The following is a 26778-nucleotide window of genomic DNA, read 5'->3' as shown; positions in this document are numbered from 1 at the left end:
CTCAGTTGAAGTTTTGAAGTTTTGAAGTTTTACAAAAAATAAATGAAATATAGAAATAAAGCTTTAAATCAATGATAAAATTCCATTTCCTCCAAATATATGTATATGTGCTTTTGTATGTTTAGCTCTCAAAATATTTTGTTTCCACCAAATGATTTTCATATGCTTGTAAACAAAAGTCGTGCATATAAATTTATAATTTAGTAAATCAATAAAGTAAAATTGTAACATTTAAAAACTAAGTTGCATGCTATTACTGCATAACACTAATCATACTATTTATATCACAATATTTGTAATAACTATCGTAATTTCAAATGAGATATTTAAAAAAATATATAGGTATGTGAAAATATATGACTAATACAATTATATGTAATATATTATGTTTGCTGCATCGTATCCAAAAAAGACACAATGAAATGATCAGTTTTCGCAAATAACAAATATTCCGAATCACTGTAAAATAATCATGTTGTTTATAACTCTCTATGTAATACCCCCCTCAGCTGATTATTTTAACAATGACAATAAAATAATAATAATAAATTATCACTTTGACAAAATTCACTTTCCTACCAATAAAAAAATAATGATAAAGAATTGCTATTACAATAAATATTAGCACACTCGTTTTTTTATTTAGAACACTTTATATTTTGATCATTTCGCATATTAATTTTTACAATAAACATGTCCTAGCTATTTCGCATCAACTAATTATCTATATTTAACATAATTATTATCATAAAAATTTTATTAAAAAACACTACAGGCTTTGCGAGTATCAATAACACATTGTCTAGCATCCAGCTGATGCAATAAAAATTCGGTAAATTCTATATTATACGACCACTTGTTCTCGTACAAGCTCGTACAGGACACTAAATGTTTTAACTGCATAAGCTGAGATTCATATTAGGCCTATTCGTATTTTACTTATACACTTTTATATCACAGACAAATTCTTTTTCCGTTGACACATCCACTCTATTCCCTCATACTTTAATAATGCAGAAATATTTCGCCAGGATAAAGAACAAAACAAATTTAAACCATAAATGCAAAGCTTCACGTTCAGATGCGACATTCCGTTATTGATACTCTCATGACCTTATTTCATGCGTTTTAACTTACTTAAGCTTTCAATAGTTTATCAGGTGCAAAATGTTGTTGTACGTTGCCCTAAAATATGGCATCGATATATCAACCGACATTTTGGAGTGAATCAACCGTTAATTTTTTTTAAATTTGTTTCTTAAAATGTTTAATCGAAAGCTCCAAGTAAAATTATTATTTGTGTTGACATGAGTCAACACCAAGGTTTTTGCATGCAATTACTTATTTGATCGGGCTCATGCGCCGTGCATACTACGGCCACTCTGGGCGCATGACGATGGCTGCAGCTCCATTATCACCTCAATACAGAATAGTAAGTAGTATTTTTTTTATTATTATACATTCATACTAAAGCCTCTGCCTGATGACCAACTCCCGTCTGTTGAATTATGAATGATTTTAATTGTTCGAACTGATTGTCTGATATTGATAATCATAATTATTAACTTCAATCAAATTTCTATACAAGAATAAAATAGGTACACCTATTTACACTGAAATAAAACAATCAAAACCCCGTTCATAACATATAAATTAATTTATTGCATTTTAAACAATTATATCAATTGATTAATGTACTCGAATATATTTAAAATGGAAAAAAATGTATTGCTATTATTGTTTTATTATGAGCCGATATCATATTTTTTTTAATATCTAAATCGTTTAAGAAAAATTAATCAACAGCATACTAAAATATAAAATTTAACATTAATTGAGCAATTCGTACAATATTTTAAAATTAAAACAGTATTATTTTATTGCATTCATAGTTTCCGACGAATTTATTCACCTGAACCTAACCTCAAAATTTTAAAAGTGCTTTGTATTATTTAAGAAAATGTTAAATATTTGGAAGCAAATATGTTGAATAAGAATTCAAGCTTTTTAAGAATGATAGTAAATATTCAATTATAATAGATAGAAATTTATATAGGAGAGAAACTTATGTGAGGGCAAAAATGGCATAATATCTTATGATTGTCTTGTAAAGAGAAAAATAAGCCGTATTGCCGTATTATAAAACACTTACCTAGTAATGCAATTATTAAAGATAAATTAGTTATATAATGAGAAAATGATATTCTTTCAATATTGCTTAATTTCATTTGAATATTTCTTTGAATGAAAATAATTTATTATTATGGTCCCTGAGACTATAAAAATTATTTCGAAAATCATTGTAATTTAAATTGAATGTAGAGAATGTAATTATTGTATTATTTTTAGTAAAAGTAATGATAGAGGTTGAAGCGAAAAGAAGGTAAAAATGTAAACATGCATTTTATACGTATAATAAGGAGCTGAAGCGAATCCATCGTTGTGCACCCATCGTAATTATTTGTTCTAGACCTTATTCAAAATTTCACAAGCGTCAGCTAAATATTTTTCTATAAAAAAACATTATCAGTCGAAAGCTTCTACAGCACTCGGTGAAATTTTTTCTTTCGTATAATAATATATGTATGTAATAATATTCGGGGGGAGGGGTGCTAATTGGTGACTTGTTCTAACCCAACGAGTATAGTTGGAAGACTTAACACACAAGGTATTTTTATTTTTATTTTACCTAAGTTAACTTTTATTTAAAAATCATATACATGTTCACTCTGTGAATCGTCAGACTTAACAACGGTAAATTTTCGACTGATAATGTCACTCAAGAGACAGGTGGGCGATGATACAGAAAATAGTAAATGTGAGGAGAGACAGGCAGTTATTGGCATTAGGAGCAGGGGTAAGCCTCAACTGGCGGACGAGAATAGGAGATAGGGAGCCAGCAGTGCTAGCGTGGCCACTAACGTTAAACACGTGGCGTCACGGGGCCGGGGCCGTAACGCTGCCTCATTACACATGTCCTCCTCACAAAAACACATGTGCCCCGTGCCTGAACTTTCCATCATGCACACGTGGTCCACCATAAACAAGTTTATCTGCAACTGTGATGTGCACGTTCGCCGCACTACCTCGTACGCTGCAAAATAACACATACAACAATTAGCCTACCATCTGACCTGTTTAGCTTCCACAAAACTTCTTCTTCAATACAACTTTCATCAATTACATCAATATTTATCTTAAGTGGCTCAAAATATATAATACAACTGTGTATATACATAATATACATTTGTGTTATTTAATTTCCGTAACGATAGGTTTCCTACAAAAAATTATCTCAATACATGCTGTGGTTACAAAAACCATTTTCTTCAACAATACATATGAATAAATTATATGGCATTTTCATGATTTCATCATAACTCCTCAATTCATTTCAGAAAAATATCATATTTTTGTTCAAATCAATATAATATTTATCAAAAAAAAATAAAATGTGTCATAAAATTTACAAAAAAATCACCATAATCATTATAATATTTGAATATACCTGGAAGCCTGATTTTTTATGAATGATGAATGTTTACGTTTGAATGATGAATGTGATATTTAAAGAGGTTTTCTGAAAACCTTTGGAAATCCCCTTGATGTATAATACATATCAGTGGCGTGCGCTGAAATTCTCTCTCTTTTTGTCGTACAGCCTTACTTAGTGTGCACGAGCAGGATACAAGAGGAACAGGCTGTTCCTCTTGTATCCCGTTCGTGCACATTAAGTAAGGCTGTACGCCAAAAAGAGAGAGAATTTCAGCGCACGCCACTGATACATATGTATGTATGTATATTTAATGTAAATTATCTATGACTTTTTATGTGTCACAATTTAAAGTATGGATTATTGAAATGAAGTTCATTTCTAATAAAATGGATAATTATCATGAAAGAAACAATTTGCTTTGATTCTACAAGAAATGCACTTCAACAAACCTCTTTATGTTTGGACGCTCTCTCAGTTTTCAGTATGTGTACTTGAATTAATGGAAGTTTTTGAATTTTAGAATGGTTACTATTAATGATAGATTTACTCACGTGATTTGGAATGCCTAACCATCTTGACGCAGCAACCATGGCACTTCATCAACGGCGGCTGGTCTCTAGGTAGTGCCGTGTAATTGAACGGATCTTTACAACGAAGGTCCGTCCAGCTGTCACATTCATAGCAGTAGATGGAGCGAGCTATTGCATCATTATGAAACATATAATACGTGTTATTTATTGTTTTTCAATATTGAATTTTAAATTTTAAAGAGAAATTTGAAATGTGATCTATCAAGTAGTGGTGCTTTAAAAATATGTATGTTACTATAGGTAGGAAGAATTTTGTAATACCTTCAAGGATATATTGTCAAAATTGATACAGGTAGATCTCTGGTAATTGCAAACATCGATAATCCTCTCCCATTAAACCAATTATTTCCTGATTATTCTCATATTCATTGATAAATTAATTTCTTCATAGATTTTAAGATCAATATATTGATTATATTATTAATAATGAGTGAGAATAACATTTATATTTTAATTGGGATGATTTAAACCAAAAAAAAAATTGACCATGTGTTTTTTTAAATTACTTTTTAGACCCAAGCAATCAGAAAACTTTTCATCTATAAATTTAAATACAGGTTTTTCATTCCAAATTGACCCTTTTTCTTTACAAATACTCCTTAATATATCTTGCAACAATATAAAATAAACAAAATAAGCTTATTAATAAATATATTTTTCCAAAACTAGTTTCATCTTCTTCATTGTTGTTAAAATGTAATGCTCACAATCTAAATGCCAAGCCACAATCTAAAATACTTAGCAGTTAAGGATTTCCATCGGGAATTTCTGTTAAAAATTCAGAAATTCCGGTGTCTACCAATTTTTAAAAACAATTAAATGGATCACATGACCCATGTTCAATGCTTGACTTAATGGAAAGGCTTAGCGTGTTCTTGTTTATTTTTTACATACTTAAAAAACAACGCCTATCCGCGTATTTCATGGTTATTAATTTAGAAATTCCTGTGTAAGTCAGTCTTTATAAACGTTGACAAATGAATGACACAGATTACACGACCCATGTTCAATTCTTTTTTTTTCAATGCTTCCTGGAAAGGCTTAACGGGTAGTATTCTTATTTACTTTGTACATGCTCAAAATACAACGCCTATCGGCGTTTTTCAGGCCATGGACTTGTTGGCAAAACGCCGATCGGCGTTGGTCAGCATTCAAAGGGTTGATTTGAAATGAAAAAGGGTCAATTTGAAATGAAAAAGGCTCAATTTGGAATGAAAAACCTATACTTTTTATACATTTATACATTTGTATTGAAAATATATTTTGGGAAAGATAAAATAACTAAATTTAGCTCGTAAATTTTTCCATATATAAATATTGTTTATGTAATTCGGAGTTTTATCTTAATTTTTTAAAATGAATCATATCTCAATGGAAATAAGTTTTCATAATAAATAGTAACAGTAAATGTGAAGTATTAAATACAAAAATATATATGTGTATCTGCTACGTTTATTATTCAAATATATTCAACGTGTCAAAACGAAATAATTCAATATTCGATGGTGGGAAATCATTATCGTAGAGAGCTCAAAGTTAATATATCGTACCGAGTGTTCTGAAAATCTGGAATGGAATCTGGAAATTAGAAGCGGAAGTCGTTATGCGGCAGTTAAACCCGTTAGGAGTTGCTCCAGGAAAACATTAACGGGGAAAACTACGCTAAGGGTGGGACAGGGGGCGTTATCGATTATTTTGCAATAAATAGACATTAAATATAATAAATTAGAAATATATACATATGTATATACAACATTATACTCACTTTGACACTCCGCCCTGGCTAATGGGACTGTGGTTAATGCCAGAAGCACTGAAAGGGTTAGAAAAGCACGTTAGTTACACAAACGAACACACACACACACACATCGTAAAAAATTTATAAACATATAATAAATAATCGATGTGAGCAGACTGCGGACTTTGGCAGTAAATTGTGAAAAAAAAAGGAAAAATCAATGGCGGTTCTGACAATTTTGGCACACGTCTGCAATGCGGCAATTATCAAACGATGCAACTTAAAGTTCAAAGATTCAAAATTTTGGTCTAACCTCGGCCTAACCGCATTGATATTTATACATTAGTTATACATTTTTCAGAATAGATACATAAAAACCATATCTTTTAAAATAATTTATCTACACTAGTTAAATTAATTTTTGAACAAGATGATTATTGATGATTATCTTTAAGATATAATAAACATATGGTACTGCCGAAAAGGGAACACCAAGCGAGTTCCAAAACTAGCTATCTATCCAGATAATATCAAATAGGTTGCGTTATAAACGCCAATATAGTTGCGATCATTAATATCTGAAATTATAATTCTCATACGAAGAGTTATGTACATAAGTTTATTTTCGTTAACAGGCATAATGCATATAAACAATTGAATATACTAAAATATTTCAAAGATTATTCAAAAGATTAAATAAAAAATTAACATTCCTTCAGTATTAAACAACTACTCGCACACACATAGATGTACATGTATCGTTTTTGAATATGCAACAATGCGATTATTTTAAGTAATTAATTTAATTGTTGATTATTTTAACCTTTTTAGCTTATGTAAACATTATTCTGTTAGTTCTAAAGCGAAATTTAAACTGACCGGTTCTGATACAAGGGATCGTGTTCGCTTCTTTGACACCCATCCAAGTGAATATCAAAACTAAAAAATTAAAATAATTTTTCTTCTAAATGTACCTATACGTATATAAATGTGCATGTCATAAAATTATAATATACGTATACGTATTTTAATAATAATGAAATTTTTTCCATGTCGTTGTGTAGAGATGTTCTTTTTATTGAAATAAGGCAGGAAAAATTTTCCTTTGCTAATTGAAACATAAACCGAAACAAAATATTTCACTATTATAGGAACTTTTGTTTTTGAGACAAAATATTCAAATTATTTTCATGCAAAAGAACAAATAAGTAGAAAAATATATCAATTTTAAATGGAAAATCTGAATTTAACTACAAATGTAGTCAAATTTGAACATTGCCGCTTAGAAATATGCCGTAAATAATTAATGTAAATTATGGTACTTGAGCGACCTTTAGTTACGCTCGTTAGAATTGTAAGTAAACGTATCTTAAACGTTGCGTTAGCAACACAATGTCGAGTTAACACATTGACGTCGGGGAAATTCGACAGATTACAAGAGGCTCTTTAAAATTTAAACCGCATCCGCAAAGATACGTACATACATACGTAAATAAATCCTTTTTAGCGGTCACAATTGAAGACCATGAAATGAAAACGGCACTCGTTTGAAAATCTTGTATAATTAGATTGTGTCGTCGCAGTTACACTTTTCCAACTTCAACGATATCTTTACACTGATTGCGTGCTTACCTATCCGATCGATAAATTAATCTTGTTACTTCAGAATGGGATCAATTTAACCGTGTGGTTTTAAACTGTAGTCGTCGGTGTACTACACAGTAACAGTAGGAATTTCCGCGCATCCTAATTTAACTTAAAAAATAGTCATATTTAGTTCAATTAAAGGCAAGCGTTACGTTACATAGCTTTCGTAATAACTAATTAATTTCGAACGAAACCCGACACGTTTGCCAACGATGAACATGCATATGTAATTTTAGTATAAGTACACATCGAAACTAACGACACGTCTCGCTAACGACAAAGGTTTTGCATTTCCGACGGATGAAAAATGCACCGAGATGCATTCAGAGACTGTTTGCTGAAGTTCTTTGATGTCGGATGCCAGCGACACTAGCATACATATCAAACTATAATATACATATGTACATATATTGCGCTAAAGGCGCTTGAGCTGTTAACAGCTCAGCTCGAGTCACAATACACTACATACAAAAAAGTATGATTGGCGTTAAAGCATAATACTTACATACACACATAGACGTTTCCATCAAAACAGAATGTCTGGCTTTCGACGGTTTTTTCGTGAGATCGAAAAGTAATGGTACATTCATTTGTAATCGATGATAGCTAAACAATATGCCAAAAGAAAGTAAATAATTAAGAGGGTGAGGTGTTAAGGCGCATTCGGCACAACCCAGATCAATAATAAACGCTATTGCGAATTCTATTATATATACATACATATGAATGTGAGTTGAAACATGAGAATTTTTAGCATATGATTATGCGATTTTTTGCATGATCTACAAAGTTCGAAAGCTGCAAAAGCTTGCATATATTTTGAAAGTGTGCTCAATTTATACAATCGACATGTATCCGAAGGGGTCAATGATTTGGTGGGTGGGATAAATACGTATTTTTGGTGCCAATTTTTGTATAGAATCCTACCAAGAAATACAAATGGCAAGTTCTAACTGAAGACAACTGGTCTGAATTACATAAGTGTAATTCATATATTGCTATCATTTAAATGGGTCTACGTGACGAGACAGAATGTTAAATGACAGAAAACGCAAATATCGGAAGGCAAAGATCGAAAATCGAAAGATCTTAAGTCGAAAGATCAAAAAAAAAAAAAAATGGTGCATGGTAAACGGTACATACTCACGTACATACTCACTTAATTTGCGCGAGCAGGATACAACAGAATTTATAAATTATAAATTTTATACCCTGATATTTTTTGAATATTTTTACCTGAACGGGAAGTAGTACTTTTACTCTAGAGAATTTAGGTGTTTTATGTTTTTCTCAAAAACCTTTAGGGATATTGAACTGAAATTTCATATCTAGAAGTTTAAGCTTAATACCAAGCTATTTATAAAATTTGGTAAGCATTCGTCAACTGGAAGTGGCAGTTTACTCTTGTTCGATTTTTCTTCCACTATTTGTGTACAATAATTATGATTTTAAGTAAAAAAAAATTTTTGAACACAATCCGACGACTGGAAGTAGAACTTTTGTCTTGTGTAAGTTTCCCTACATTTGCGCTCAATTTATATCGAAAATGCTCTCATTACCGGTATGTTTTATCGAATTATGTTTTGTGACCTTCTTATATTCCTCAAATACATAGATAAAGTCATGGTTTTTTTATTATTTTACATTCATATAATACATATGAATTTGGTAATATTATATTTCAAATAAAACTTGGTGAGTTACTTACACAAATAAATACAAGTTATTTAAAAAAAAAAATTAGAGCCACCGAGGAAGGGAAATACTTGAACGACAATTAAAATCATTTTTCATCCCTAATAATAGCAGACGAGAAGTTTTGAAATCCCAATCAAAAAACGCGAATCGAAAAATCGCAAATCGGTCGAACCGATAAATGACACGTGAAGGCAATAATTCGAAAATAGTTTTTCGAAATTTTCAATAATATATTTTTTGATTTTATATTAATATAGCACACAACCCCAGTTCATTACCTATTTATGATATACAAAGTTTATATCGATTAATACAATCACGCTACTTAATATGGATCACGCTCACTCAACACGCATATTTGGAAAACCCGTTGAATAAACCACACATACATATGTACATATTAAATAGGCAGTTAGATACATACGTACATATGTATGTTGGTTCAAACGCAAATCTGGTATTAAAATAACCAGATATATGTATATACGTAAGTATACTAAAATTTGTCATTTGGTAAGGTTTCCGAGACAATAATTTTTCTTCTTTAACAGAAATTTTCATAATTCAATAGTAACATTATATATAAACATATAGGGTCAGAATTTTCTGTCGTAATTTTTATGAATTATTAAAATATTATCTGTCCATCTTAAGTTTGTCATATAATAGGTACACATATCATTTGACTTTAAATTTTTATTGTGGTAAGTCACTTCTTTGAATTATTTTGGAAAAAAAATAATAAAAGACCGTTTCCATACTACGCTACGTTTTATTTTTGTGTAAAAGCTTATAATTAGAGCTACAGCTTTTAAAGATCAAGGACGAAGACGCGTTGTTTACCTTCCAGATTAAGTCATAGGATTGTTGATTTCTGCCAAAACGCAAATAAAAATCATAATAAAATAGTATTATATAAACGAGATCGTTGATTGATAAACAATATTTACAATTTACCGTCTTGAACAATTTCCTATTATATTATTATTAAATGTATCTACCTATAATTAAACCACTTTTGACGAGTCAAAGAAAATTCTCTTTTCCCTTTGGTGGTTTTCCTTCAAATTATTTTTATATTTTCCAAGGTCCCGTAATTAAATTATTTTTACGATTATGTATTTCATCCTAATTCATTATATTCCAAACTATGAATGTTTACAAATATGTACTACTAGCGTTGGGCCGGATGAAATATCATCGCATGGATTATGGTTTATCAAGTTATTAAATAAAAATAAAATAAAATAAATGTGTCGGTCCTGTGTTCCATCCGCACGCAGTCGTATTTTTTCAAATACCTTTTAAATATATTTATATTTAATTGTTTAATATGAAAAAAGATAAAAATACCTGCCTACCTACATGTAAAAAATATAAAACACCAATAGAAAAATGAATTATTTAAATTAATTTTCAATAGTTGGCGCTAAATGCTCAGAAATTTATTTGCCTAGAAGAAACATTGGTAGCAAACAGTATATATAGAACATTTTTTGTTAATCTCTTATTATGTTCGTATTATATTCGTACTTTTTGTTGGCAGTGTTCTAACTGTGACGAATCAAACGTGAATCAAAGAATCAGACGAATCAGATGAATCAAATCAAAATCAAATCTACATATGTCGAATCAGACGAATATTATAGCACAAATCTACATATGTATATCGAATCAAAACGACTATTATAGCACGTGAGCGTTATCTTACACAGACAAACAGAATAGCGCTATTATATATATGATTACTATACATTACATACTCTTTTGTTTTAAAAAGTTGGATTTTTTATATCAAAATAATTATTAATATCCTCTCTTCCATTAAATTTTGATATAATTTTCTTTTGCAAATTGTGACACTTAATATAAACATAAAGGTAGTCAGATTGATAAGAATTTTTTAACAGAATTGTTAACGGCTAGAATGACATATTTGGTCCAAGCGCTACAAATTACGCTGACATGTCAGAAATGTCTATTTTCACAACGCGAACTTTTTGTTTGTGCACGCTTTTTATAACAACCAGGGGCTGTGAAGTGGGAGCCGAAGTTGTGAAGTCGTGGCTTTTTGACCGGAGTTGGAGTCCTTAAAAATCAAGCAACTTCGATTTCGCATTTATTTATTTTTTTACTAAATAATATTATTTATATATTTATATATACTTTTTACTACATAGTGGCGGCTCGTGAGAATTCCCAGATAGGCGGTGCAGAGTTGAATCGGTCTGTAGTAGCTCGTTGATCATACCGGTGACTAAATGCAAACAAAAATTGCATGTATGTGTTATATACTAGAAGGCTGCAGCCAGACGACAAAAGTATCATGCATATTTATTATATTGGGAGGTCTGCAGCCCGAAGCCCATTTGGATGAGTCCCCACGTTGTATATACTGAATTATTAACATAATTGTACAAATATGTGATGAGAGTGATTCACCATACCCAATGTACGCAGACCTGAGACATACATATGTGGTGTTTATATCTTTATCTTTTTCATTAGATGAACAAGCGCTTAAACTGAAGAATGAAGCTGACAATTTGACAATTTCATTTTTAACAATTAAGTTTAAAATATTCGCAATTACAATATGTATTTTTAAACAATTCAACTATTCACAGATATAAAATAAAATAATAAAAGCAAAAAAATATCATTAAAAGTTAAAGATTTATATCAGGGCAGGCGAACCTAGAACACGCGTGGACTTAAACGATTTAAAATTTTGATAGTTTCATCCAGAATTTCTTCAGTAAATGAAGAATAAGAAATGATGCAGAATTAAAAATAGTGAGAACTCGGAACACCATTCCAGAAAACTTAAGCTTATTAAAAAAAAACAAGCGATGGAAATATTATCAATTTTCTCTTTTACAAATGCTTGTGAACTATTATTTTCTGAAATGAATTTAAAAAAATCCAGTTTAAGAAATGCATTGACAGATGAATCTACTTGGGCATGCATATTGTTAAAAGTCACGAAATATAAAGCAGGCATGAAGCATTTGGATTCAAATTAAGGAGCAAAGATCTCATTAATAAATAATTGTGTATTTTATTTCAAATAACTGAACCCGACATTCGTTGCAATGCCACAATAACGCATGCAATTCCCGTTGCCGTTCGCATTTGTCGGAAAAAGGCAGGCGGTGAACACATTTGAAATTATTCAATTGTTTATTTATCCTAACAACGCAGGTGGTGACGCGAATACATTTGAAATTATTGCGTTGCAATGCCACTCATTCCCGTTTTTCCCGCATCCGTTCCCGTTTTTGGGTGATTTTTTTTACAGAAACTATCGCGGTCATACACACAATAACTCCTGTAAGTTTCATCGTATCCGGTTGAATGGTATAGGGACGCATACGTGACAGACAAACAAACGAACATTGATTTTTATTTATATGTATATAGATTTATTAAATTAAATAATATCATATTATAATTTTAAGTATCAATAAATAAATATTTTGAAATTTTGGCACGTGATTTTAAAAATGTTCGCCACCACTGATTTATGTACGCCAGAGATATTCAAAAATTAGACCATCCATCGTATTTGTTGGTGAAGTTTCGATTTGAATTTCGATTTTTTTTTAACCGAGTCGCATTGCGGGAAAATGTCCTACTCGGAGTCGGGGTCGAAGTCGAATTGTGGAAAATGTCGCAGTCGGAATCGCGTTTTATTAAACGACTACACACCCCTATAATAATTATTATGTATTGAACATAATAATATATGTAGATGCTGAACTTCATCTTTTGAAGCAGTGAATTCAGTGATAATATTAATAATTTTGACATATCGTGACCGCGAACCAAAATGACGTTGGTATCAAAACACACGTTACACTGACCCACAGAGGATCTATTTTCGTTATAATCTAAATTCATCGCGGTGAAGTGGTTCAAAAATGTATCAACTTTATTAATACAAATATTTTTATTTACATAACAGCTGCGAAGAGGCGTTCGATATTGTTTCAATGTTTTCCCTTCTGCATCGAAATAGTAGCACGAAAATTGATGTCGGTGGGGCTAATTCAAGCTAAACGACTAGATGAAAATGTTAACAGGGACAAATTAATCTAGAAAATAAGGACGGGAGTAGGTCATAATAAATGAAACAGCGAGTCCCATAAAAATAGTCTGAATACGTACTGAAACAAAAATAATATTTCCGTACCATTCGTATTCGTTCGACTGCTCGTCGTGCTTTGAACAAATTCCAGCTCATTCAATTATCACACATCGATGGAGCTCAAAAGTTTCTTTTTACGGATCAAAGATAGATACTCTGTTAAACTCTTTCGCACGAAATAAATTAATAATATTTTCCAGCATAACACTATATAGGCGATAAATAAATAAACCCACGCATTATTATTTTTTGTTTTCCAATTTTATGCGTCTGTCAAAGCTATCCGATTTCAGTGTGATTGATGCGGACTGATGATATCTGTGAGTATTTACAGTGCAAATTGCTTCGAATTCGATTCGATGCGGTCAATACGTCATGTTCTACGTATTTATTTTATTTCCTTTATTAACTCTCTGCGGTTCAGAGACATATTCATACATACAGATGTATTTTATAATAGAAAATAATTTACCCAGTTTTTTTTCTGAATTTTATAGACACACTATTCGGTCCCCTTTAAATTTTTCTTATACAGTTTACGTTTCGATAATTTTTTTTAGATGTTTGTTTACATACATACATATAATACATGTAAATATTCTTTCCCGGCATCAAGTCAGTATAATAGTGTTATTCAACATTTAATGCAAATCTAAGATACTTTTTTTTAGCATAACGAAGCCCCAATGTATTTAGGTATGCAAGGGAAATGCAATATTTAAATTATTTTATTTTTAATTATCAATCAGAAATTCTCTAAAAATATATAAAAATTTTCATATAATAATGTTCATATAATAATTTTCATATAATAATGTTCATATTAAATGCACTAATCTTATATATAAAACAAAAACAGCTCGTTGTGTGAGTGGAATTCGTTTCTGATTGGCTGTCGTTATATATTCAAATAAATTTAATAAAAAAACAAATGAATGTTAACTATTAGATTAGTCATATTTAAGCGGTTTATATTTGGTTGAAAAAGGAAATTTTTTAAAGTAAACGTATTCCATAGGTAACATACATATGTACATATATATGACGACACTAGCGCCACCAATTCTCAAAATATCCATAATGGTATCCACGATTTTTCAAATTTAGTTCCTTCACTTTTGATATGATTAAAAAAGGATACAATTTCAGCTCTTGTAGCCGAGCCAAAAAAAAAAATACTTAGTAGTAACTAATGTAAAAAGAAAATTTAATAAAAATAAATAAAATACGACACGATAGACTGGTAAATTGAGAGATTTATTTGTCTTGCATAAGCAGGTATATAACCAGGCGCGTCATTTCAGGTTTTCCCAGGGGGGGGCATAATTTTTTACCACAAAGGAATGAATTTCTAGGTGGGGGGGGGGGGTGTATTACATAAAAAAATAGTGTATATGAATCATTTGTTCAGTAATAGTAAGGCAATTTTATTCAACAATTTGTTTCGTAGGATAAATGAGTTCTACAAATATGTATCTTTCAAACCAAGACAAACAACAAAATAAAATATATTTGGGAGTTAAAAATTTTCTGGGAGAAATTGACGTGTTTATACCTGACAGTGTTCTAAAGAATTTTAATATTGTTGGTTTATTATATTAATTCAAATTCATAATAATATATTAAATAACGTGGATACTAGGGGAGGATGCTGCCCCCCCCCCCCCAAATAACTGTATATAAAAACAAAGTTAATTTATTTATGTATAGCAGAAATAATATTAATACCCTCATAGATTCAACTAAATAAATTAATTTGAGCTTTAAGGTATAATAAAAATCGTCAAACGTAATGTGTATTTTTCATTCGATGGATCTTTACTTAAATAGTAATACAATTTTTCGCTTCTAAAATGACAAGTAAATGGAATCCAGCCTAAATTGTATACGATAAAACAATAACAATTTGGATATTAAGTGCATATGTACATACATATGTATGTACAAACATATGAGTTTGGAACTAGTGACGCTGAATGATTTTTTTATTTTTATTTTTATAGAAAGATACATTTACATAGTGCGTGTGTGATCACATAATAAAATGCTTTTGAACCGGGCCTCTATTTTGGGATTCTTGTTCTCCTTTACGTTCCAATTTCTCAAAAGATAAAAAAATTAGAACAATTCCCGTCGAGTCCAAATATACAGATGAGCGTATAAATCAGCTCACTAGGACATTTATTCTCAAATTTTTCAATGAAAGTGACCTTTAGGAAACAGTCATTTAAATATTCATTAATATATGTTTGTACAAAATAACAACATAATTCTAATACTTTTTATGTACAATTTCTCAAAAGGAAAATAATAGCCAACCATTTTTTTTAAATATAAGTTGTTTCATAAACTATAAATTTTACTATCGTAATTTCTCGTCGCAAGTGTAATAAAATCAATCATGGAAAAAGTCTCAATATTATCATTTCAAAGGTGGTGATAGAATGGTGATTTGATTTACCTGGCACTGGAATGATCCAATTCATCTTGGTTTGAGGAGCAGCAGCCCTTCGAACCGTCGACAAATTGAGTTGACTACTGGTCAGTGCATCCTCTCCAACCACAAATTGGAATTACAGTTTTTTCTTTAATAATTATTTATTGAATTATTTTTATCTAATATCACGAATCTTCCGATTTGGTTGCATCGAACTTCATTTAATAAATCACTATTGGTTTTTTTTTATGTGCAGTTTTATATCACGAAACGGCCGACTCGATATACGTTGCATTTTTTATTTATGCATTTTATATAACAATTACGCGTATAATAAATTTATTTATATGTTTTTTTATTAAATATTTATTTACGTTATAATCTTTTGATTTTCACGATCATTCTTACCGTCTGTGGCGCACTGATATGTTTTTATTTTTCATCGAGATATTTTTTATTTATAATTTGTTATGTGTATTTACTATGTCACAAACCTAAAATTGGCATGCTAAAACACAATATTAAAAATTGAAAACACCATATATGTATTATACAATTCCTGGCTGTTTTTTGATTTTACCCTTCCGCAGTCAAAAGCTATTACTATGAATTCTCGCATGATTACAAAAAATGAATAAAAAAGCTCGAGGAAATATATTCAATAGTTAAAAAAGGTTTTCCCTTCGACAATATATGTACATATTAAAACGTTTACTTTACAAAATATTTGAAACCATTAGTAAACGTATCAGCCACGAAAAGGTTAAACAAAACGAGCCAACCCGGCAAAGCCTCGACGATGACTGTTTTGAGATCGAGTTGCGCGGGAAATCCCCCACTAGTGGCACCCACACACGCTCAATATTTACTGTCAATACAAATTAGAACACAAGTTATACGTATTGACCTTATCACAAGACCGACACATACCGTTGTATATTGACAATAAATACTGGGCAAGATAACTATCGAAACGGTTGCTAAGGGTTTCCAAGTAGACACCCCTAGCAACCGACCGCCGCGAGGGATGGCACATTACATCATGTTATATAAAAATTTAGCATGTTTACTGAGGATCTAGTGGAAAATGCAAGGGTACAAATTTTGTAAAATAGAAAATGGCGTATATTAAATATAATACCTTCTTCATATTATCGTTGAGCTAACAAAACAGCCTATTGGTATTCGAAGAAAAATATTTAGTATTTCGACCGTCTGAAAATGTTAATAAGGAACATTATGTACAAATTTGTGTTTGGAAAAAATCGTTTTGAAATAAAAAGGGAGTGAAAAGATCATCGTTAATCTAAAATCGTTGCAGGAAGCGTAGCCGAATGCGACCGTGAATCAATTCGAAGGTTGCCATAAAAACAAGGAAACACCCACTCACTTCCGGTGTAAATTGAATTGGAAAACATCATTATAGCACACTGTAACACTGGTCCAAGCACACAATTTTTATTTATTTATGTTTAAAACGAGAGGAGAGTGGAGAGTGGGTGGTGGCGTTTTCGCCTGCAAGTTGCGCATAGCGGGAAAGCGAAGGGGGGGAGGCAGTCAGGTAGATTGGCTTCCGGCTTAGCGCACTGTGTTTTTAATTTCCACCGAGGGCTTTTCCGAACTTCCGGGGTACAAAGTTGAAGTCGAAGAGTGCGGATTTGGCGCGGCACTTCGAATGCGGCAGCGAAGTCAGTGTCGGCGAGAAGCGCCGTTTCGACCGCGACACCGTGACCTAATGCGGCTGAATTTTTGGCATGATTGGGAATGGTCATGACACACATACACGTGCCCGCGTTAAATAAACGAAAATAGGGTGAGGGGGGGTGCAGCGTAGATATAACGTGTGGGCGTATGCGTGCGTATATATTTATATATGTATAAATGTGTATGGGGATGTAATGTACGTGAGCGCGTGTGTGTGTTGGCGGGGGGCTCGCGGTCGGGGACGGAAGGGGGGCGCATGTCTTGGCCAGCGGCGGCCACCGGCGGTCTGCGGGCCGCGGCCGCCCCGACAAACGCGCGCACCCGTATTGATCTCGCCGACACTGCCGCACACCCCACGACCCCCCCCCCCCTCCCACTACTACCCCCACCTCACCCTTCCTTCCCCTACCCTGCTCCCTCCCCCGACACCCCACGCACCCCCCGCAGCCGCCGAATAACCGACTGGGGTGCGCGGCGCCCCCGCATTTCTTATCTGAGGGCCCTCCTTTGCCTCCCCCTAGGAAAATTTAAGATTTTAAATTTTCTATTTAAGAAAATATGCGCGTCTCAGGCGAAATTTGCGTTAGTATGTACGGGTCTACGTGACGAGCCAGAATGTTAAATTACAGAAAACACAAATATCGGAAGGCAAAGATCGAAAATCGAAAGATCTTAAGAGGGCTGGACAGCAGCGCCTTGTCCATACAAACGTACTATACTTCTCCCTTCCTCAATTATGGCACTAGGGAAATTATTTTTTAATATGCTATGGATATCCACCATTGGGGTGCATCTATCGTTTTATTTTTTTGATTAATTATTTTTTATAGGAGCTAGGAGCCACCAAACATCTATAAAATCGCCTCTTTTTTACACCCACGAAACGAGTCCAGCGTGCTTATTTAACGGTCGATTTAAAAAAAAATACGCCAATAGATGCACAGAAAGTATTTTTCTCATACCGATGATGAAATTTTTTAAAAAATTGGTCCAGTTTTGGAGGAGAAAATAGGAGAATACGAAACCTCGATTTTGTCAATTTAAAATACGTTTTATCTGATCGAAGCGCACCTGTCGCATTCACTCAATATATATATTGATATATATTGTCGCATTCACTCGATATATACATACACTCAATATATATATCGAAGAAAGGAACGGTAACAAAATTAAGGTTTCGGGTGTACAGCCCTCTTAAGTCGAAAGGTCAAAAAAGGGTGCATGGTAAACGGTACATACTCACATTCTGCGCGCGCACATTAATACGGGAGGAAAAGCCTGTTCCTCTTGTTCCTGTTGTATCCTGCTCGCGCAAATTAAGTGAGTATGTACCGTTTACCATGCACCCTTTTTTTGACCTTTCGACTTGAGATCTTTCGATTTTCGATCTTTGCCTTCCGATATTTGTGTTTTCTGTAATTTAACATTCTGGCTCGTCACGGAGACCGAGTATGTACATATGTATGGACATTAGGACGGAGCGATATCTGCAAAATTTAGATTTCCTACTATCGCCCCAGTGGAAAAACTTGCATCTTATCTTGTATTTGGATGGTGCCATTGACATTTTTGTCATATCTCTCAACACCCTTAGAAAGAATTTTCGCCTTTGGCTCTCTAATCTAAAATTTTGAATGGCTTTTGGCGCTCTAATTTTAAATTTTAAAGCGCCTTTGGCGCATCGTTCGGCGCTCTAACTTATTTGGCGCCCTTAGGCGCCGCTCGACCTAGCCCCCCCCTAAAACCGGCACTGCTCTCTTCATTTGCTGCACCGCTTCCTGGGTTACGGGGGTCGCGACCAACTAGAGCAGTTAATAGTTGACATTTTTAACTGTTAACTGCCTATTTGGCTGTTATACTTTTATTTCTTGTAGAATTATTATGTCATGTATATTTTGTTTTTTTTTTCTTTTTCTATTTATGTATTTTTCATGTATGTTCTTTATCTGTATAGCACACTCGTCGCTTTGGAGCAATTGTGTACTTGATTAATTGATGTATAATAAAATGAAATAAAATAAATTTAAATGATTTATGTTTACTATTTTATAATAAACAATGCTCGACTTATTACTGTTTAATTTGGTAGATAATTCATAATTAGTTTTGACATCTCTTTATGAAATTTTCAGGCTTTAAAAAGGCGACTGTGAATTAGCATATATTAGTCAAATCTAATAATAATCGACCTCAAAACTCGAAAATATTCCCGAAAAAACAAAAAATATTTGATGTTATTTATTAAATAAAATATTGTATTTGGTAAATAAAATTGGTGTATAAAATATTTGGTAAATAAAAATAATATAAATATTTTACCATCGAAAGAACGGAAGTAATTTAAATCTCTATTGGCGGCTAAACCTCGCAAAATGGCATAGTTTTAAAACGATTGAAAGAATGTATGAATATTGTCTGACCGATTAGCGAAATAAATTTACATTTATATACACATTGTAAAAATAAGCACAAAACATTTACAATAAAGAGCCGGATAAGAATATCGAAAAAAAACGGTCTACTCCGTTCGATTGATCGATCCTCAGAAGTTTGTATATTTATTTTATTTTATTTTACATAGATATATGTATACTAGGAAGTCCGGGCGCCAGATGTTCCGTGATCGAGATTTTAGTGACGTGTGTGAGATCGCTTTGTGCGGAATAATCACGGAATAATATTCTGCGGAATAATCATCTTTGATATTCGAGAGATATTGTGATCATTGATAGATTTTAAAGCTTAAATTAACACACCTTAAAAATGTTTGAAAACTAATTCTCACAATAATGTTTACGTCGTAAAATAAGATTTTTACTGTGTTAAACATTTTTGTTCATATGTTTTTTATACCTATATATGTAATTTCAAGCAGACGAGGAATTTATAAATTCTAAGATTCGGTCAAACGCGAATCGGTTGAATCGGGCAAACCGCGAAAAACATACCACTAGAATTTGACAAGCTAATACTGTTGAGTAATACTGATAATAATAAATGTAAATAATAAATAATAAATGTAAAGTAATACTGATAATACTGTAATTATTTATTTTTATAATTTATTAACTTAAAATTTTGAAATTCACCTACATAATTTCATAATATTTCATGTAATCGAACTAGTCAACATATGTATATTCAACTTTCAGATTTTCGAAAATCTGAAAGTTGAACCGGCTTCAGCTTGTGTCTGTATAATTTTGTTTTAGCCAGGATTGTACATATATCAGAGTTTTAAAGGGCTTTGAAAAATGTAGTGTTTCTGCTCTCGATTACGTAATATGCCTACGTATCTCACGATTCGCTTTGGTAAAAGGGGAGTAAAAAATAGCTACATAACAAGTATCGGTCATATGTACATATGTAACGTATATATGTATATACAAATATATGTACATATGTACATATGTAACGTGTTTGCCTCCAAAACATTAAAAATCTTCATGAAATAAAAATAACATGATTAACTTAAATTTAAATTTATTAAATAACAAGGGATGAAAAAACGCCATTTAATAGATAAAAAGTGAATAAATATCGTTCAAAAAATCTTATTAGATTCTAGTTGGCTTTTGTTTCATATGCAAAATTTTCTATCCGTAAAAATTTGATCAAAAAACAATACATATGTACATATAAATCACTTTCTTTAGAATGCAATCGCGTGTAAGGTTATTAGTCTTGAATTTCAAATATAATGAAATACGTTGATATCCAAACACAATTTTCCGCATCCTTGACAGTTCATCACGAATTAGCTTAACAATTTGATTGACGATTTAAATTAAATTTCCTAAAACTTAAAATAAAAAAAATTATAAGAAAAGATAAGAAAACTCTCTATTTACTTTATTTGCTTTATTCACATATAATATTTTATTTCAACTATGAACTTTGATACAAAAGGATTATAAAATATATGCATACATGTTTGCAATCGATTTCGGGAGGTATATATAATAGAAAAAAATGTTAGTAAAAATGTTTAAAATGGACAAGGAATGAAAAACTTTGAGAAATTTTCCGAACCGTTGCTACGTCACCCTCAAGCACGCGCTTCGAGCCGAAAGATTTGCTTTCTCGCTTCAATTCATATCGAAATGAGCCGGTGTTGTTGTGCCGTTTCGCTCACACACGTTTGGCGCAATGTCTCACGCGTGCGCAAAACGCTTACACACAAAATTGGAGGGAAAATCGCAAAATTTACCTTTTCATATCGTTATATACCATTTTGTTTATTTTCCAATGACCAATATGAAAAATCGATATCGATAATATAATTCATATAACTATTTACCTAGGTAATTACAAATTATAATTAAATTTATTCCAAATTATAATCTGAAATTAATACAAAACAAAAAAAAAATGTTTTTTTTAGATAAAACTCAAGAGCGAGCACCTTTTATTAAAAAAATGCATGTGTACAAATAAAAAAATAAAATTGTTATATAAAACTAGTGATAAATGGAAATGAAATGTAAACCATGAAAAAAAATCTTCAATTGTTTTTTGTTTCTTGTTTTTCTATTAAATTTATTTGAATCGACAAATTAATTAATTAACTATTTAACGACCGACCAATCACAAATGTCTTTAACCAATCCAGCCAATCAGAAACGACTTTGACGACAGCCTATCAGAAACGAATTACAGACGCTATTTCGGTTTTATATTAGATTATTATTATTATTATATGTGATGTGACGCTTTGGGGCAACCTGTCAGGTCGTACTGGTCATTTTATTGTTGTTATTATTATTTTAAAATAATAAATTAAATTAAATAAATAAATATATGTATAAGATTAATACATTTTTTAAAGTTGTGATTGTATAATTATTTTAATCACTCATCTTTTTTTAGTAATTTTAATAAATACAAATTTAATTTTGAATGTTTATTAGTTTAAAATTTAATAAATTAATAAATATTTTCAATAATTCATGTATGTATGTATGTATGTATGACACAAAACTCAATAAATTAATAAAATTTATTATAAATTATGCTATTAAACAGTCGTCAGCCATGCTACGTGAAAGTTAATAACTTACAAGCGAAGCTAATAAAAGGCTTGTAAAAATAAGTACCGTGTGACATTATGTCATTACTGTAACATTCAATTTTATTTTTGTTCACTATTAACTGATGACTTTATCGTCAATTAATTATTTTATTTTAATCCAAATGTCTAACAATTATCACACAAATTACATAAATTAGTGAGTAATGAATTTGTTTTTTTTTGTAGTGGCAGCACTATGAATGGTATGGCAACATTAATAAATGACGGCGAATGTCAGATAGTGTCAGTGCCATGTTTTAGGTAAAAACTAGAGGAAATTCTTACGTTAGTACTAATAAAATGTAAAACCATTTATTTATGCTCATAATTTTTAGAAAAGTCCAATAATTTGTAACAAGTAAAAATGTTGAATATTAAATCGTGTACCCATTTAAATTATTGATCGGAATATTAAAATTTTATTTAAACATTGATGTAATACAATGAAATTTTCTAACTTTCAGATCTAATATAATATGGACGAACCTGAAAAACCGTTTTCTTGTCGCGAACTGGGATGTGGTGAGTCGTTTACAAATGCAGATAGACTGGCAGTCCATTCCAAAAAACATGATTTGGTTTTGCAACTTGGTAATAAAGGAGGAGCCTTCGTTGGTAATTAATTCAATTTATTTCTATCAATCGTCGATTTATCATGCTAAATATTATATAGAATTAAATTTCCTTTAAAAATTTATTTAACAGCTGATCAAACCCCCACGCCTACCCGTTTTATTAGAAATTGTGAAGAAGTGGGTTTATTTCAAGATCTTCAGAATGTCAACATTTTTGATGATTCTTTCAAACGAGAAATGGAAGCACGGTATGTATTAACATATATATTAACAGAATACTTGCATATATTGTATTAAAATACGGTTCGGTGATTATTGGTCGCAAACCGCTCGCCCAAAAGTCATTACAATCTCTATAACGGAACATCTGGCAGCCGAAATGTCCATCATACTAACGATAACTCGAGTGCCAAATATTCCATATTCGCGATTTTCATGTAAAAAATTGTCTTTTGGGCGATCGTAATTTGACTAATAATCCAAATACATAGATCATTTTTTTTTTGTATATTGTTACAGATCCACCATACATCACTTGGGCTTGGACAATCATGACAATCATTTAACAACGACGATGGCTTCTGATGATACTCTTCACACGCCTCACATATTCCCACACATGCCTGACGATTCAGCAACAAACTTATTTCTTAATAAACCAGAAGACAGACGAGATTTGGTTCAAAATAGACTCGGAAATGATGATATTGAACATTCAACAATAAATAAATGTATGAAATCAAACACCGAAGACAATCTATCATCCTTAACGATACAAAACAATGAACGTAATGATATTAATGAAAAGAATTGCATGAATATTGCGGAAAATATTACTCAAAACATGAAAATTCCTGCAAGATCAAGGTTGAAACTTATGCGACAGAACTCGGTAGATCTTGGGGATGGTGATATTCCAACAATAACAATCAAAGAAAACAATCGTCAAGAAAATCCCTCACAAGAAGGTTTAAAGAGCAGAAGAATAATTCAACGTAATAATTTAAGAGATATTCGATTACCTGTCATATCAATTTCTGACTCTTCTAGACATGGCACTGTGATAAATAGTAGACAAACTATTGACGGAATGTCGAGTAAATCAGAATTCACTGAAAAACCTCAAAATCAATCAAAAGATACATCTCTATTGACGGTACCCGATATTGATGTTAAAAATAATTTGAGGAATTCAATAAAGGGCAAGATTTTAAAATGTATGAGTCAAAAATCAATTGAAATGGAACTTGTTAGGTTTACTAATGACGCTAATAAGAGAACAGTAGATTTGAATAATATATCAATCGAAGATATGCCAAATATCAATGAAATGAGTAATGACCCTTCTGCAAAATCTAATTGTAGTGCGCAAATTAATATTTTAGAATCACAATGTTCATTCATTGAAAGTTCAAATTCTAATATTTCGTCAAATATGTTGAATTCTAATATAGCCTATGCTGGTAAAGAAAAAAAAATATTGTCAAATTCCAGCACTAATAATGCGTATATTCAAAACAAATTATTGATTTCTGAAACCAATATTTTAGACAACATGACCATTTCAAATTCTCCAATCCACAATGCAAGTAATATGAAGGAAATTCATCGTAAAACTGTGATATCTCAAAAAGATTCGTTTAAAACTGATACAATTGATGAAAATCAAAATGATGGGTATGAACTTTTGTTAAAATGGCCTGACGGTAAAAAAGTATACTTGAAGGAAGTTTTTAGAGATGACGATTCTGATGAACAAAAAAATAATAATAATACAACAAAAGTCCTTCCAAATAGTTTAACATTACTGCAAAATGATAGTATTAATGTCAATAATGAATCTGCTTCCTTCAAACGAAAATTAGATCCGCTTCCAAGTAATACGAAGAGATTTACACAGAGTCATGCTAATCCAAAACTACCTATCAAACCGATTACTTCAGAGAACTGCCTAAAGGAATGTTTGATTTTGCCACAGACGTTCATCACAAACAAGCTATCTAGCCCTCATATAATGACAAATTCCATACAGGTAGTACCAATTAGTAATGTATTGCAACAAGCGCAAGATATATTAAACAAAAATAGTTCATTGGAAAGCTCTCCCAGTAGTAGCAGTGTAATCAATAAACGATCAAAAAATTCTTGTGTCATACAAAAAACAAATAATACAAACAAACCCACTAAACGTTTGGATCCTGATTTTTCAAAAACAGAATTCAATAACGCAAAAGTCAACGATTCATCTAAAACAGATCCGAATAAAACTGATCAACTAAAAAAAGACTGTATTCAATGGAGAAATCGAGCTGCAGTAAACAGATACAGGTATCCTAATTTTTTTATTTATTTGTAATCCCAGTAATATTTTTTTTATGTAATATTAATTAGACAAACTTTTGTAGAAACAGACAAAAACAATTGCACAAGGTTGCCTTACAAAGAAATGAAGTCTTGGAGATTCAAAATAAAAATTTATTAGAAAAACTCTCGCAAGCTTTGCATGAAGTGAAAAGACTTCAAAACATTTTAGCATTGCACAACAATTGCACTATAAGTGTACCTGCACAAAACAGTTAGTATTTTGTCATTCATTCATTAATTATTTGTATGTATGTGTTTTATTAATTATTACAAATATAAATCAGCCACTAAATTCGTTTTTAGGTGCTAGTGTGATTCAACCGACTGAAATGTTTGATCGAAAATTTGAAAAAAAATCGGAAAATATTCATTGCGTAAAATAAAATAAAAATAAATTTAATATTTAATATTTATATCTTTATAAAGTTTATTAACTTATTCCTTTTTATTCAATACCGAACATGACAATGTATGTATGTAGAGTACTTACTTTTATATTTATTTTTGATGAATTTTAAATTAATATTTTTATATTATTGTTATTTCAATAAAATATTTTAAGATATATATGTATGTAACTTATTTGAATATCATTAAATATTTTATATTGTATATGAAGTACTCTGTCAAAATGCTCTTGTATTCGATTGTGTGGTTCCTACCAGAGAAATGTTGTTAAATTTCTCTGATTCCTACCATCAAACATGGAAGTGTGTTGATATAAGGATGTACGGCGGCAGAAGGGGTTAGAAGCCTGTTTGTGAGGGTTCGGTGATCATTCTTCACAAAAGTCACTAAAATCTCTATAACGGAACATCTGGCAGCCTAAAAGTCCATCATACTAACGATAACGATCATACTAACGAAAACTCGAGTGCTAAATATTCCACATTCGCGGTTCTCATAGCAAAAATTGTCTTTGTGACCACCGCAATGTGACTAATAATCGAATTACCGTTTGTGAGGGAAGGATAATGAACAGGGATACCTACAACCATGTTGGCGAGCGAGCTTCAGGATTCTTTCAATAAAATATTTATTAAGTGTCCCTCTACAATAAAATTCCAACAGGATGACTTTCCATGCCATATTTGCTAATAGTATGCCTTGTAGTGAGTCAAAAGAGAACCTAAAAATATTAAACATGATTGATTTAATATACTTCTAATTAATCCCAATCCTTGTTTTATCTCAAATCCCTTTTATTTAAAAATTATGAGAGATTTTCGGAGTTGCTTCAGACTTATGGCCAAGGCTGTACATATGTACATTTTTAAACATCGTGACAAGAGTTTTATGTAATCA

At 31.4% G+C, this 26778-nt stretch overlaps 2 protein-coding genes across 6 annotated transcripts in view; one reads left to right on the top strand and one right to left on the bottom strand.

Annotated features, from left to right (window-relative positions):
- Positions 1-2687: 2687 nt before the first annotated feature.
- Positions 2688-26778, bottom strand: part of qvr (glycosylphosphatidylinositol-anchored protein quiver) — a 31556-nt gene continuing 7465 nt past the window's right edge. The window contains exons 1-4 of one of the 2 annotated variants that reach the window (XM_077429494.1): positions 15781-15845; positions 5852-5899; positions 4048-4194; positions 2688-3094 (exon numbers count right to left, since the gene is read on the bottom strand). In XM_077429494.1, the coding sequence (XP_077285620.1) occupies positions 2865-3094; positions 4048-4194; positions 5852-5899; positions 15781-15805 (450 nt within the window). In that variant the 5' untranslated portion in view covers positions 15806-15845 and the 3' untranslated portion in view covers positions 2688-2864. Of the gene's footprint in view, positions 3095-4047; positions 4195-5851; positions 5900-15780; positions 15846-26778 lie in introns of those variants that run through there. The other variant, XM_077429493.1, reaches the window with a different exon arrangement.
- On the top strand, positions 22717-25880 carry Atf-2 (Activating transcription factor-2). Of its 4 annotated transcripts, XM_077429286.1 has the most exons (7): positions 22761-22836; positions 22999-23149; positions 23240-23357; positions 23629-24104; positions 24660-25437; positions 25515-25684; positions 25777-25880. In XM_077429286.1, exons 2-7 carry the CDS (start codon positions 23011-23013, stop codon positions 25854-25856), a joined length of 1761 nt encoding a protein of 586 aa, XP_077285412.1. In that variant the 5' UTR covers positions 22761-22836; positions 22999-23010; the 3' UTR covers positions 25857-25880. The 4 variants fall into 4 exon arrangements, with proteins under 4 accessions (XP_077285410.1, XP_077285411.1, XP_077285409.1 ...); XM_077429284.1 differs by having other exon boundaries at positions 22717-22795; positions 23629-25437; XM_077429285.1 differs by having other exon boundaries at positions 22717-22836; positions 23629-25437.

This window comes from Arctopsyche grandis, chromosome 4 (genome assembly GCF_051622035.1).
Source record: "Arctopsyche grandis isolate Sample6627 chromosome 4, ASM5162203v2, whole genome shotgun sequence".
In the NCBI taxonomy this organism is placed as follows: Eukaryota; Metazoa; Arthropoda; class Insecta; order Trichoptera; family Hydropsychidae; genus Arctopsyche; species Arctopsyche grandis.
The sequence above is the reverse complement of the archived record's forward strand: the minus strand, read 5'-3'. Positions and strand labels throughout refer to the sequence as shown.

Excerpts from the sequence above, each read along its gene's own strand:
- Atf-2 (XM_077429284.1), top strand. The coding sequence starts at position 23,011 with ATGGACGAACCTGAAAAACCGTTTTCTTGTCGCGAACTGGGATGTGGT. Across the intron at positions 23,358-23,628 it reads AAACGAGAAATGGAAGCACG|ATCCACCATACATCACTTGG; the intron begins GTATGTATTAAC and ends ATATTGTTACAG. Across the intron at positions 25,685-25,776 it reads AAGTGTACCTGCACAAAACA|GTGCTAGTGTGATTCAACCG; the intron begins GTTAGTATTTTG and ends ATTCGTTTTTAG.